At 44.8% G+C, this 15,451-nt stretch overlaps 1 protein-coding gene across 1 annotated transcript in view; it reads left to right on the plus strand.

The window, feature by feature from the left end:
- Positions 1 to 14,682, plus strand: part of STRIP2 (striatin interacting protein 2) — a 246,197-nt gene extending 231,515 nt beyond the window's left edge. The window contains exon 21 of the mRNA XM_063926727.1: positions 13,807 to 14,682. Within this exon, the coding sequence (XP_063782797.1) occupies positions 13,807 to 14,057 (251 nt within the window). The 3' untranslated portion in view covers positions 14,058 to 14,682. The remainder of the gene's footprint in view (positions 1 to 13,806) is intronic.
- Positions 14,683 to 15,451: the final 769 nt, after the last annotated feature.

Below are 15,451 nucleotides of genomic sequence, written 5' to 3' on the forward strand. Positions count from 1 at the left end.
AAAATATGAGAAGGCATTGATAAGCTTCCCAAATGGGAACATGGATATAGACATAGCTGATATTTATTAATTCTATTTATTTATTTATTCTCTTCCATGCTATTCACAATTGATCTCAATTGGTTCATCGTGAATCCCTCTCCTTAAAGATATATATTAAAATTCTTTACATTTAGAAATGGTTAGAAGGACTCATCTGGTGTCTTCACCATAGAATTCTAAACCGGTCTGGTGGGACAGGTACAACAACTACTGAACACAGCATAAAAATTCTTTATAGAGCCCCATGCTTCAAGCTGTCTGCGAGAAGACTGGTGCTGTAGAATTGTTTGGGCTATGAATCTAAAGGGTCCACTATGTATCCTCTGGTTACAATTCCTCTTACCCACTCATCTGTTGTGGTCAAAGAGATCCCCAAGTAAAAGAAATTCTTGTCACGTGGAAGGTTTGTATGTAGGTTTGGGAGCCTGGTGTCAGCTGACCAATGTCTTTTCTTTTTCATCCACTAGGGGTCACTGGAGTACTCTTGGGATATGGACGGCCTCCATAGGAACAGGGCACTGAATATTTAAATTTAGAACACTCCACCCCTCCATGTCCCAGAGTACCTCAGTGTTTTTTCTGTGCTCAAGTAGCAACAGGCTTATGTGGCTTAGTCCACAATTCTTTTGAATATTTTTTCTTTTTTCATACACATCCCTTTCCCCCTTCCAAAAGGCCAGGGTCAGGGATAGTGCAAGGTGCTACAAGCAGCTGTGGCGTGTCGGTCCTCAATAAAAGAGCACCCTCACAGCCATACAGACATCCTGCAGAAAGGCTGGCCGGCGCTTACAGAGAAGCCCCGTCGGAGCCTCACCACAGGAGTCCAGGTATGTTGGTCGGGGCGGTCAGCTCACGCTGCCGCCCCGCTGTGTGGGGACAATGTTTTCTTTAATAGATACCGCCTATACAGCCCACCCGCCGCCGCTGCTCCGGCCGCCGCCGCTGTTCAGAGCGCTTCAGGTCGCGCTCCCCGCTGTCTGTTTCCAGCGCGTCCCGCTACCCGGCTCCCGCTGGCCGCCCCACACTAACGCTGCCCGCCCCGCATACTGCCTCCGCAACGGAGCATACAGAGGGGGGGGGGGCATTACAGGCTGCAAGCAGACGAGGGGGTACAATCAGCGGCACGAGGGGGGACAAGCAGCAGCAACAGCAGTATGCTAGGCTGCAGGGATGATTTACACAGGATGTTCATACAGGGTTATATATCAGTTTAAAAGCTTGTAACCTGTACTGTGACTATAACTTTAAGCATGGCAGCCATTTTAACCATGCTTCCTGTGTCTTCCTGCTGTGATTCCAGAACGTTCCAGTACTACATCTCTACTCCACTGGAGGCGCAGGGGTGTTAGTGGGAATTTGGGATCACATTTCATAGTACTGGCCACGTGTACTGCACTTGGCCAGATATATGTATAGAGACACCTTCGTACTATTTTACTGAGTCGTGCAAGTGTCTGTTTTTTGTGTATTGTATTGTCTGTCTCCATAATGAGTAAGGCACCAGCAAAAATTAAAAAGCATCACTGCAAAGTCTGTAGCAGTGTGTTACCGGATGGATCTACCACATGTACAGTATATTTTGTGGATTCAGTTACGAATATAATTTCTGCTCCGGTTTTAAAGCCAGTTTCCTCCCCGGACCCTCCATGGGAAATGCTAGCCAATGTACTGGATGGGTTGCAATCAGAATTGACCGCCGCTCGACAAGAGCGGGAAGCGGCAAGATCTGAGTCTAGGGTGAGACCGCCAGAACTACCGGAGGCGTCTCAGCCTTGCGAAAGTTCCAAATCCATTTTGGGTAGACGGGATAAATTTCATATGTCTTATGATTTACCAGTTTCTGCTATGTTGCATTCTGACGATTCCATGCCAGACCTCACGGCACAAGATGAGGGTGAGGAGGGCGAAGTGGAGTCAGATAGTGAGGATTTTAACAGCTCAGGCATTGATGATCTCATCAGAGCGGTGCGTCAGTCTCTGAAGTTTACAGAAACTGAGGAGCCTCTGACAAATGATCAGGTCGTATTTACTAAACTGTATCAGAGAAGCCGTGAAGTGGCCAGCAGCTTAAACATGTGTTTGCAAACATTTGTGACAAATTCTCTGAATTTTATTACCAGATAGATTCAGGGATGGTTACAGGTAATTTTCAGTGTGCGGAAGGGAATTTGGGGGTGGGGATTTGCACCCCCCTTCCTCCTCTTTGTTTGTCCGTATTTACTAAACGACAGAGAACTCCAATGTGTTTTCCTGTTTCGGAGTCTCTTAATAAGATGTTAGTAGAAACACGACAGACTCCAGATAAACGGTTTTCTATACCTCGCAGATTTAAGTCTAGTTACCCGTTTCCAGACTCTGTGACATGTACATGGGAGAATCCACCAATAGTTGATTCGTCAGTGTCGAAACTTACAAAGAAATTAACCATACCAGTGCCAGCTGCTACTACGCTTAAAGACCCTTCAGATCGCAAAATAGAAACTATGCTAAAGTCCATGTATGTAGCAGCAGGAGTGCTGCTGAGACCTGGCTTGGTTGGCATCTGGGTCACTAAGGCGCTCATAGTATGGATAACAGAACTCAAGTCTGCCCTACATGACGAACACCTTATACTTCTTGCTGATCAAATGTGTGAGGCTGCGGAGTATCTATGTACAGCTTCTACTGACGTCTGTCAGCTCACTTCTCGCATTTCATCGTCACTGGTTACAGTACGACAAGCTCTCTGGCTGCGCTCTTGGCAAGCGGAGGCAGAGGTCAAAAGAGGTATAGAGGCGTTACCTTATGGTGGCGAGAAGTTGTTTGGTCCTGAATTGGACAAATGGATTTCTGAGGCCACGGGAGGAAAGTCTGTTTTCTTACCATTGCCTCCAGCGGTACCAAGACGGAGATACGCTGGACTTGCGTTCAAATCCTTTAGACCTCAGCCATTTCGCGGGCGTGGGAGAGGAACAGCCACGCCTGGTAGACGGGGTCGTGGACGTGGTTTCCAACAAACCAACACAAGTCGTCAGGACGCTAAGGTCACCGACAAGCCAGTGGCATGACGGGCTACCAGCCCATCTCGGTTCTCCGATTGTGGGAGCACGCCTTCAGACGTTCCATTTGGCGTGGTTCCAGACATCCGCGGATGGGTGGATCCGCAATTTAGTGTTAAGAGGTTACAAAATAGAGTTAGACTGTCTTCCGCCACTGCGGTTTTTCAAGACAGGCCTACCTCTCTCGGATGACAAGAGGGCGGTTCTGCAAATTGCCATTCAGTCCCTACTGGATTCAGCAGTTTTGATTCCAGTCCCTGTACACCAACAGGGTTATTATTCCAGTCTGTTTGTGGTACCGAAGCCGGATGGCTCAGTCAGGACAATATTGAACTTAAAGGGTCTCAATCGGTACGTAACTTACTACAGATTCAAGATGGAATCTCTGCGCTCAGTGATTGCAGGTTTAGAGCCAAAGGAATTCATGATTGCGCTAGATCTCAAGGATGCGTACTTACACATTCCGATTTGGCAGCCTCATCAGAGGTTCTTGCGGTTTGCAATACGCCAGAACCATTACCAGTTTCAGGCTCTACCGTTTGGTCTTTCGTCAGCGCCTCGGGTATTCACCAAAGTGATGTCTGTGATGATAGCTCATCTCAGATCCCTGGGAGTGACAATAGTTCCGTATTTAGACGATCTACTCATCAAAGCCCCGTCTCAACAGATGCTTCTCCAACATGCGCTGCTAACGTACAATGTACTGGTTCACCACGGTTGGATTGTCAACTTCAAGAAATCACATCTCATTCCGTCTCAATGCCTTCAATTCCTAGGTATGATTCTCAATACGGTAAATCAAAGAATTTACCTACCACAACAGAAAGTACAGATTATTCGCCATCTGGTACAATTAGTGCTCAAGCCACGCACAGTCTCGGTACATTTGTGCATTCGCCTCTTAGGAACAATGGTGGCTGCTTTCGAAGCGCTTCAGTTCGGAAGATTTCACTCACGTCCATTTCAACTGGATGTGCTCACACAGTGGTCGGGCTCACATCTGCAGATTCACCACAGGGTGAGGTTGTCGCCAAGGGCAAGGGTATCTCTACTCTGGTGGCTCAAGGTACACAATTTAACCCAGGGAAACTGTTTGGCGGCTGGAATTGGATAATTCTAACGACGGACGCGAGTCTCAGAGGTTGGGGAGCTGTAGTTCAAAATTGTCAGCTCCAGGGTCTCTGGCGGATCACGAAAGATTGCTGTCTATAAATGTCCTGGAACTCAGCGCAATTTACAGTGCACTACGACAAGCAGTGCACATGCTTCGCTCTCAGACTGTCCAGGTGCAGTCAAACAACGCAACGGCAGTCGCATACATCAACAAACAAGGAGGAACGAGAAGCTGCATGGCAATGCGGGAAGTAGCTCGAATCCTCAATTGGGCAGAATACCACCAGGTGATATTGTCGGCAGTGTTCATTCCGGGAGTGGACAACTGGGAGGCGGATTATCTCAGCTGTCGGGATTTTCATCCAGGAGAATGGGCATTAAATCCAGAGGTGTTTCACATGTTGGTTCAGCGGTGGGGTTACCCTCAAGTGGACCTGATGGCGTCTCGCCACAATCACCAAACGCTCCAGTATGTGTCCAGAACGAGAGATCCAAAGGCAGTGGCGGTGGATGCTCTCACAATCGCTTGGCCGTACAGCCTAGTGTATCTGTTTCCACCGTTTACGCTGCTTCCTCTGGTGCTAAAACGGATCAAGAGAGTCTGTCACAGTCATACTAGTGGCACCTCATTGGCCTCGGAGAGCTTGGTTCTCGGATCTCCACGGACTACTCGCAGACGATCCTTGGCCGCTCCCACTACGTCCGGACTTGTTACAACAGGGTCCGTTCCTTTACCCCGATTTAGCGCGGCTGCGTTTGACGGGGTTGCTATTGAGACCGCACTTTTAAGAAGTGAGGGCATTCCAGAATCTGTTATACCAACCATGTTACGCGCTAGGAAGCCAGTTACGGCAGCTCATTATTACAGAATTTGGCGTGCCTATATAGGTTGGTGTGAAGCTCGGAAGTTTCCGACATCATCTTTCAAGTTATCCCGTCTTTTGTTATTTCTACAGACGGGGTTAGATGGAGGACTGCGTTTATCTACACTAAAGGTGCAGGTATCTGCGTTGTCAATTTATTTTCAAAGACGATTGGCTCTATTGCCGTCGGTACACACTTTTCTGCAAGGTGTCCTCAGAGTACAGCCTCCATTCATTCCACCTACAGCGCCATGGGACTTGAATCTGGTTTTAGATTTCATAGTCTTCATATTTTGAACCCTTACAGCAAGTGGATATAAAGTTTCTCACTTGGAAAACAATTTTTCTTCTAGCCTTAGCTTCGGCAAGGCGTGTTTCAGATTTGGGTGCCTTGTCATGCAAGCCACCGTATTTGGTGTTTCATGATGACAGAGCGGAACTTCGGACGAATCCCGCTTTCTTACCAAAGGTAGTGTCATACGTTGTTTGTTCTCTATGATGCTGCCAAGATGGGTTGGCCAGCTTCTAAGCAGACCTTATCCAGATGGATAAAACTGACCATACGTCAGGCTTACCTTCATGCTAGGTTACAGCCGCCTACATCAGTAACAGCTCACTCCACACGTTCTGTGGGAACTTCATGGGCAGCTGGTCGTGGAGCTTCTACGACGCAGCTTTGCCGTGCGGCTACATGGTCTTCAGTGCACACGTTTGTGCGCTTTTACAAGTTTGATACGTTTGCGGCATCAGCATCTAGCTTTGGCCGCCTAGTGTTACAGGTGCCAAACAGCTCTCCCGCCCACGGGGGAAGCTTTGGTACGTCCCAAGAGTACTCCAGTGACCCCTAGTGGATGAAAAAGAAAATAGGATTTTGGTACTTACCAGGTAAATCCTTTTCTTTGAATCCATAGGGGGGCACTGGACGCCCACCCAGAGCAGTTTTACCTGGTTCGTGGTAAGTTCAGGGGATCTTATAGTAACACACTCTCATCGACTGGTTCAAATTATCATGTGCTGGTTATGGTGTCAACTGTTTAGTTGCCAGTAACGTTATGTGTCAACTTCATTGTTGTCCGTTATGTTATATGTAATACTCCATTGTCAACCTCTCTATAGCTCCTGTTCGGCTCAGTATAAAACACTGAGGTACTCTGGGATATGGAGGGGTGGAGTGTTCTAAATTTAAATATTCAGTGCCCTGTTCCTATGGAGGCCGTCCATATCCCAAGAGTACTCCAGTGCCCCCTATGGATTCAAAGAAAAGGATTTACCTGGTAAGTACCAAAATCCTATTTTTACCTCTAGTCCTACCTCCTCCATGTGGTGCTTAGAATTAACCTCTTGGAAATGATGGTTCCTTCTGCCCTTAGAGCCAAAGTAACAAAAGGAAAGTCCTCAAGCTGTGAAGCTAGAATTTTACTTTCTTGCTCAGGCCCAAATAGACTTCAACAAAGGGAAGCAATTCTAATGCTTTCTTTGATTCTGAGTCAGCCAGCCAACAGCATAGCCATAGAGTGCAATGAAACGCAATTGCTGAAGCTGATATTGTAGCAGAGACTAGACTTACGTTGATAGCAGGTGATCGACCCGTCATTCGACTATCCATCTTATGGTACCAAGATAGGTCTGAGAGAAGACCTCACAGCTATGAAGATAGATTTTAATATAGTCTCATGTATCTTATCAGTACTACCTCTCAAACCCGCACTGGGCAATTGGAGTTTCCATAGGAGGACAGTCCAGTTTGGTTCTGTCTTTAGCTGGGATGGATAAAAGGAAGTCGGTCTTCTAGAGGCCACTGCTGGTGCTTCCTATGGTGCACCTTTAGAGAGGAGACACATCTGTAAGACGAACATTGACAGGTCTGACTGGGCAAGGCACTTAATCAATCCCAGGGGACTGGGATGTAGTCAAAAGGTCAATAACAATGTTGACATTCATAATGTCGTCACTACAACGTAGATAGTTATGATGTTGACAAGCAACATATTGACATTCTCAGAATGGCAGTTTTAATGTCGACATTAGGGTTACACTGCGGGCAGAAGGGATAGGCTGCGGTGATGGGGAGGCTAGCGCTAGGCACTAGAGGGCGGGTAGGGCTTATGGTTAGGGATTGCCGAGAAATACTTAGTAAATGCTGGAGGATCGGAGGTCTGACCCAGAAGTGCCGGGACCCGGAAGACTCCGCTGGAGCCATCAGGAGAAAATAAGTCACCACTGGCCCCCAGGATGAAATTTCAACATTGTACATCAAATAATGCAGTAGCAGCAACCCAGTGGACCTTGCATTTTTGGTGGACCATGGAGGATTAGCACTGTGTCTCACAGATGTGTCCCCCCTCTATAGAGGGGATGGATGTGCTGTAAGTTAGTAGCTGGGGCCACTACTGGTAGATTATAAAACATTCTGCACATCATATTTGTGGCTTTAATATTGCATCTTGTACTTTGTGCCTTATATTTAATATATTACTGCTGGAAATGAGTTTATTACGAACAACTAACATATTGTGGATTACAAAATCACTGTTAACATCTGGTTATCAGCAGAACCGGATGCATAATTGTTTGAACTACGCTTCTTATAAATATATTTTGCTGCTTGGAGAATTGATATGCAACTAATATTTAGCAACCTGTTTAAGCAATAACGTAACCTCTAACTGCATGAATATTTTCTTTTCTGCCTGGAAACTGAAGCGGGGCTGTGTAGTTGTGTCTAACATTTCTTACTGTTTTTTAAGATCATTATTGTGGATCTTCTAGTGTGTTATGTTTGGACTGTATTAGTGTATAACACATTGGCTATGTGAATTATTGTTGTTAAATGTTTTTAGTGTGATATACAGTGCTTTTGCTTTTCTATCTTACCCGGTCCATACTGTACATCCAAAATCAGACTGTTGACTAGGTGCAAACTATCAACAGGCACATGGTCGGCATCTGAAATGTCAGTTTCAGGATGCTGATGATTAGGCATCGTCGGGGCGATTAGGGTCAGACTGAGGGGGTTAGGGTTACGATTAGGAATTAGGGATGTGGAAAATATACTCACTGGAAGGCAGCTCTCACCTGGATGTGACTTTCACCGCACCGTCGGGACACAGAAGAAGACGCTGGAGTTGCTACTGCCGCCGAGTAGAAGTCCGTAGACCACCAGGGACCTGTTGTCAGTTCATCATGTTGACAAATCATCCTAGTACTGCTGCATGTCATTTTCATGTCCGGCCTAATGACTGTTGACCAGAGAAACCTCGTCCCTTTTTCTTTTTCATTGTTGAGGATTCCTGGTAAGCCCTCTATAGAATCAGCAGTCTGTCACACTGTTATACCAAAAATACAATTAGTGCCCAGATTTATTGTTATGTTTAGTCCCTGGAAATGTAAAAAATCGTCTAATTGAGGCGATGAGGAAATAAAATCAGTTTTTTTAATCGGGAGTATTGGGAGCCAGCGATTGTTCATGATCTGTAATATTAAGCACTTACTAAGACTATATGTTATGCATTTGAGATGAATTATCTGAAACTGATTCTTCCCAAGTTTGTGAGGCGGCTGGAAGTGCTTTTTCTGGGTTCTAGATTTGAAAGCACACAAAGGAAAAGTTAATACAGCTCCACACACAAAAGGAGAGAAACTGGTGATAGGGAGACGGGGATAGCACCTCCCTCCAGGTCTTATGCCAGTATGGCAGCTGCCGTACAGGGTTCAGCCCCCTGAGTTTCCAGTCTTCCTGTTAAGCAAAACTTAGTGGGCGCCCTTCCACTGACCCAATATCTCCCCAGCACTGGGACCTAAGACACTTCCTGTGGTGCTGGAGCAGACCATGGCTTTAGATTCTCTCTGTTCCGAATGGCAGAGACTACTCTCCAGCACCAGCATATCTGTGGCGCAGTTGAAACCTGTAAGACCGTTGTCAGTAGTGACGGATTGACCCCAGGCAGCTATCTGCCGGGTCCTCCAGAAATGCTCCCATGCTGGAGACGGACTGCTGGTGCACTGAGGAGCTGGCAATCTTTTCTGCAGTCTGTCCCTAATTCTCCACCATGTTGTGGAATTGGTATTAAAAAACGTACATAAGATAATAACTAAAGTTGTAAAGCTGCAGTAGCCGCAAAATATGCAAATGCTTGGCTTCATCTGGCACGTACTTACACTGAGGTTTTGATGGCCAATAGGGGTATAGTGCGGGAAGAGCCTGAGCAGCAGCATTTTTTTCTCTTAAAATGCCAAGTCACCTCTCTACGTCATATAGCGAAGAGTCTTCATTGACCCATGTAATGAAAGAGATAACTATTTATTTTATGGAAAATATGGAAGGGCAAAAACATTAGTGATTTTTGAAGTACATACAACTTCAGCTTGATTAAATAGCAGAACTAGAACACAAGAGCCGTGCCAAGAGGATCCGCTTCCTAACTGATTGCTTGGAATGCCTGGTAGTCCACAACACCTTCTCCCATGTGGGAGGCTTGGCCTTAAGGAAATCAATTTTGGGTTGCACATAATCTGCATCATTATAACTAATTTGCATCCCTAAGTAGTGAAACTGTGTGGCTAATGTAGGAAAAATTCCAAATGATTGGAAATCGGTTATTACTTCTTCGGGTTCCATAGGCTCAACAGGGGGACACCGGGGTGTAGGTGGTGGTAAATGACCAGGCACCAAACAGTTAAGCTTTTAGGTATCCCTGTATGCTCCGGTCCTTCCGCCTTATACCCCGCCTCCAAGCTTAGGCAGATCAGTTTCAGTTTGGTGCCGGCAGGAGCTGGTTCACTGTTTAAACAGGGGGGCTGCTTCTAAGCAACCCCAAGCTTTTATTTAATTTCTTGTACCACAAGTTTTGAGTAGCAGCGCTAGGCTCCGCTGCTGCTCCATAACACCAACAGGGGGGGGGGGGGGTTCTTAGCAGTCCATCCACTGGTGTGCCAGGACTCAACTAGACCACAAGGGGATTTTACTGGCACAGGCATTCTTTAATGAGGTCAGAGTACCAGGTGGGTAACACCAGCATAGGGGAGGCCAAAACTCTGCCTGTGGCCCCTCCCCCAGCTCAGGGTGCCATTCCATGCGGTCTTCCCGCCACTGAGCTACTCCTCCTCCCCCTCAGAATCCCAGGGCAGCGATCTTCAGTGTAGCTACAGGTCACCGGGAACGCTGAGTCCAGTCTCCCTGTATACCTCTCCAAGGAGCCAGGTTATACAGCGCTAATATCGTACCTGTAACTGCTGCTGCATAGTTGATTTAGTGCCCACTGCAGTGTATATTAAATTGTATTCTGTATTGTCTGTGACTTGTGCTAGCACTGCTGTCTGCTCTTGTTGTTATTCACTGTCAGCATATACCTATCCCTTCTGTTTCTTCCCTTTCACCCTGGGACCAGGTATTTAAGGGTTTCTACATCTTCACTGCTCTCCGAGTTGTTGAAGTTAGTCACAGCACTGTTGTTGCACACTCTCTGTTACCATATTGTGTGCTGCTGAAATTCCCTTTCTGCTATGTCTGGCAAACGCAGAAGTGGTAAAGAAGCTGAGGCACTTCTATTAACCCTGCAGAACAGGGTTTACATGAAATGATCTCTGATTTACATGAGATTATCTCCTCAGGACATTATACATGATGATTTGTGTACTGCTGGTTATGCATCGCTCCATTCAGCCCCTGTGCAAGAACCACCCTAAGCTTCTTTTTCACAGTTGCTGGGTCAGATAGCGGACCACCTGCAAACCCCTGGGATTGCCCCTGCCCCAACCCCCCACCCTCCCCATGGGTTTTCCTCAGCAGGTGCATCCTCTCAACTGATACCTCAGGCTCTGTCTGTCACAGCCCCATCACCCTCCTTGGTGGATGTGCTTTCTAGCTTAGTACAAAGCCTGGCACAGACCTCCACCGCTTTCCAACAGATGTTACAGGGCGACAGTCCTTTGCCCTCTAAAGCCACTAGATGTCCTATCCCCTCTTCTCAATCTACACATACAGACTCGGAGGCAGTTTCTAGTGAGGAGGAGGATGCTGTGGTCTCTCTATCTGAGTCTCCCTCCAGGGAGAGGAACGGCAGTCCCCAGTGGATATAACTACCTTGGTAAGAGCTGTAAAATATATCCAATGTATATTTCAATTGTGGAAGAGGACCCTGCTCCCAAATATAAACATTCTCCGCTCTTTAAGCATCAACAGGTAGTCAAAGATAAATTTCCTCAGTCTGATCATGTTATGGAACTTCCCAAGTGACTAACTTCTTTCTATCCCGTCCCTGCGTCTGACTGTACTAAATGGGAGACAACACCCCCCCCCCCCCCCCCCTCGGTGGATTCCCACGTGGCCCGTGTAGTTAAATCCTCCACCCTCCGTAACTAACAGAGACTATGGATAGATGGTTGAAGCTAGTCTCGAATCTATATTCCCTTACAGGAGCTATGACCAGAACATATGTTGAAGGAATAGACAGAGTAATCTACCTGAGTGGCACAAACCTGATATTGGGAGTAAAACACTGCTGCAATTTCACTAGTTAGTGAATGATTACACCTTCTTTTATACACGATTTCAGGAACAGTAAGCATAGTAGATTCAACCTTAACTAAATAAACTATGATGCTACTATTTTTGTCAGACTGCGTGTACTATGCGTGAGCAGCAAAAAGGAGGCTACATTTAAATTTATCTAGTAAGTGATCTGTCCACTCGTGTGGACTACCAGCTAAGCAGTTAGGCCACGGATCCTCTTGGCACTACTCTTATATTCTTGCTCTTCTATTTCATAATATGATTGGATGCTTATCTATGTAATAAATATGTGGCCCGCCTTTGAGATATACAACTGGGCATATACTATACATTTATCTGGCAGATCATCTGCCAAATCTGGCTGGTTGGAATGAAAATCTGGTAATGGATGAGTACAAATGACAGTCGACCATTTGCTCCCAAACACTGGAAAATGGACAAAACCTGATGTTCAGACAAATTGGTTAAATCATGCAGATTTTGTCAATTTTCCAGTGTTTGGGAGAAAATGGTCGATTGTCAGTTGCTCTCATCCATTACCAAATTTTCATTCCAACCACAGATTATCTGCCAGATAATTGTATAGTGTATGCCCAGCTTTTGAATTTTACCTGAGCACAGAGGTTTGTGGAGAAAGATGGAGGAGGAGCATCAACAGGCAAAATGAATGTGCTGTGCATAGGGAAAGTGCTTCCAGCAAAGTGTAGAGTAGGTGCACTTGTGCAACACTGCAGTAATGATATTTTTGCAGTTTAGGGTTATTTAGTAGCGGTGAAACTGAATGGCTTTGCAGATGAACATGTAGGGGGGATATTCAGTTGTTTGAAAAGTCGGTTGGGTGTTTGTTTTTCCTGTCTATTAGATAGGAAAAAAAAGACACCCAACTGACTTTTCAAACATTTGAATTCCTCCCTTAGAGTTCTGATAGTGTACCTCTTATAAGGTTTTTATAACCTGTTCTCTCGTTGGAGCTCCCAAAACTGTTGGCATGCACATTGAAGTGCACTTTGTGGACCATGAAGGCTTACCAGTGAAAAGTTTTGTAGTGCTCTTAATAAATGACCACAACTGAAAATATCTTTGCTACCTCCATTCTTCTGCATGTCACTTATAATATTCTAATACTGTATTTATTAGCATAATGCCAATCTGAGACTATCCGATTATTGCCTGACGGGCTGAAATAGCACTCAGCATCTGATTTCTTGTTGGATGTTCAGGTGACCACCAGGGAATACTGTGATTCGTTGCCTGGCCTATATAGTTTTCATCAATAGGATGCAATCTGAGCGCTGAGCAGATGGGTATGGTCATTCTGTTACATGTTGATAACAGTACTCTAGTCACTTGCTTTTAAAGCAAAATACCATCTTCATAGGGATGTAGGTAATATCCCACAGTGTCCATCCCGAAGGTCAGAATGGAGACGTAGGCATCCCAAAACTAGGGTCAGGGTAAGGCTTGTGGGGGGAGGGGGGTGTTAGTTAAAATACACACTGGGATCAGTTGGGATTTTTAACGTCTGGATATTACTACAATCCCCATCAGACAGTGCCGCTGTGGGTGGTGTGGCCACACAATGTTAGGGTTCTGGCTGCACCTCTTTTTCAGACCTGGGCCCTAATACTTTCTCCGCTCTCATTGCCACTACAGTATGTTCCTTAAATAAATAAAGTTTACAGTTTACTTAATTAAATGCTAGTCCTATTCTACTGGTCATGGGATTACTGGGGTATTAAAACAAGGGAGGTTTCTGTTTGTGGAGATCACTTTTTGAATTTGTTTTAATAAAGCTACAGTTGTTAAACATTATGACTCACATATGGTACCCATATTTTGGAACGGGAACTCCAGACCTTCTGTAGGTCACTCTATAAAAGTCCTTCAGCCTTGGCTGTGTCATAGATGCCAAAAATAATTAAGTCATCATAGCTGTCTAGTTTCACTGAATCCAGTCATCTAAATACTGTAGGATTCTTTAATTCTAGTAAAACAATCAGTGTAAGTTACAGATTTAAAATGAGGAGGAACTGGAGTCCCAGGATAACCGGATCACACCTGTGCACACACTGCCACTACTTTAAAATGTACGTTTTACGAACTTACTATTCTTACAGCTTTAAATATTGAATATCAAAAACATATGATGCAATTACTTTAATGTTAATTATGAAATTATCTTTGCATGACCTAAATGTGTCCTTTCCAATAAAACAATTTTTTGTATTCATTCCATTAGATATCGACGCTAGACCATGGGACTTCCAGGGTGAGGAATGTACCCTGCGGGGAAACATTGAGTGTTTCAACAGCCGGAGATATGAGAAGAACCCAAATTGGGAGTTTGCCCCGGTAGATAACTGTTTGCAGAGCGTGGTGGGTCAAAGGCTTGAACTGCCAGAGGACTTCCATTATACTTACGAGCTGTGGCTGGAAAGAGAGGTGTTCTCTAAACCCATTCAGTGGGAGGAACTTCTGCAGTATTCATGACTAACAAACTCACTGTCTGAGTGTTATATGGTGCTGTTCTGATCAGTGCAACATCCGATAACCGATGTAGTACAAGTAACTTGCAGGTGTACAATGTGTGCAAATATCTATGTATACTATAGATGAATATTTTTAGAAGATGATGGCAAGTCGCTTCACTGCTGGATTCCTCTAACAGAGCTTTGCAATGTTTAACAGCAGCTGCTCTCTAACTGGCTGTTCGACAGGGCAGGTCTCTGTCAGAGGAATCCTGCAGTGTAATCAATTCACATGAGGTGCAACAAATACACTGGATGAAGATGGGTGATTTTATGTTTTGTAGCAAGGACTATTATAAACATTCTCCCATAAGTTGAGGGAAATGATGCTGCTATGTGCTGACCTTTTCCTTGCAGCTAACCTACTCTCTTATTCAGACCCATCAATCTGCCATATGTACAGGATAATCATTGATAGAGATGCTTTTTCTAACAGTTGCCAACTCCTTTACCTGTGAGCATTTCTTTTTTACACTGGACAGTATTTGTATGTATACAGCATGCAAGACATAGCTGACCTGCCATTTCTCTGTAGTTTACTGTTTATGGATGATTTTTGTATAAAAATACATATTTAATTAACTTCATAGATTGCATTGCGTCTGTGATTTTTGCTTTAATGTTTACTTATTTTTTTCCTTTTTTTTTATATTGTGCGATTTAAATGGTTTATCAAATAGATTTAAAAAAAAAACTTGCAGCCATGAAGGAGATTGCTCACATATTGTATTCTCCCTAATGTACCAGTACATGGACGTAGCACTTTCAGTTCCCCCTCACACTTTACCTCTGGATACTATTTGCTGTATGCGCTACAATCCCTCATGTATCAGATGTCAGTCATCCAAGGGTGTCTGCCTTTTCCAATACACAATATAGAATATTAATAATTACTTGTTCTAGGGAAAATTTGTGACATAAGTGCAATATTGTAGCTATTTATGATTTTCAAAATAAGTTTGATTTCCCACTCTGACATTAAGATGGGTCGTGCTCAAGAAAGGTCTTTTTTTTATTTAATTATTTAAGTATTTATTTAAAAAAAAAATGATAAACTATTCTTTTTTGTTTCCTATTTTTTTAAACATTTAATTGTGATGTTTTTATTGAGAGTGGGCTTAAAGCAAAAGTCCGGGTAAGCCAGTTCATTTCTGGAGACAATGTAAGGCTCTGGAAAGCATAGTCTCATGGTCCCAGCACTGGTGGTAACAACTGCACTCAGCCGCTGCGCTTGAATGTCCCTTGAGCCAGCCCTGCATTGGAAGCCTGTCAGGTCAAGCAGTACCAGAGAGGAGGGGAGGGGGCCTCCTCCTGCTATGTTATGGCCTGCGGCCAACCGAAGTGTACTGCTAGCTC

This window comes from Pseudophryne corroboree, chromosome 6 (assembly GCF_028390025.1).
Source record: "Pseudophryne corroboree isolate aPseCor3 chromosome 6, aPseCor3.hap2, whole genome shotgun sequence".
In the NCBI taxonomy this organism is placed as follows: Eukaryota; Metazoa; Chordata; class Amphibia; order Anura; family Myobatrachidae; genus Pseudophryne; species Pseudophryne corroboree.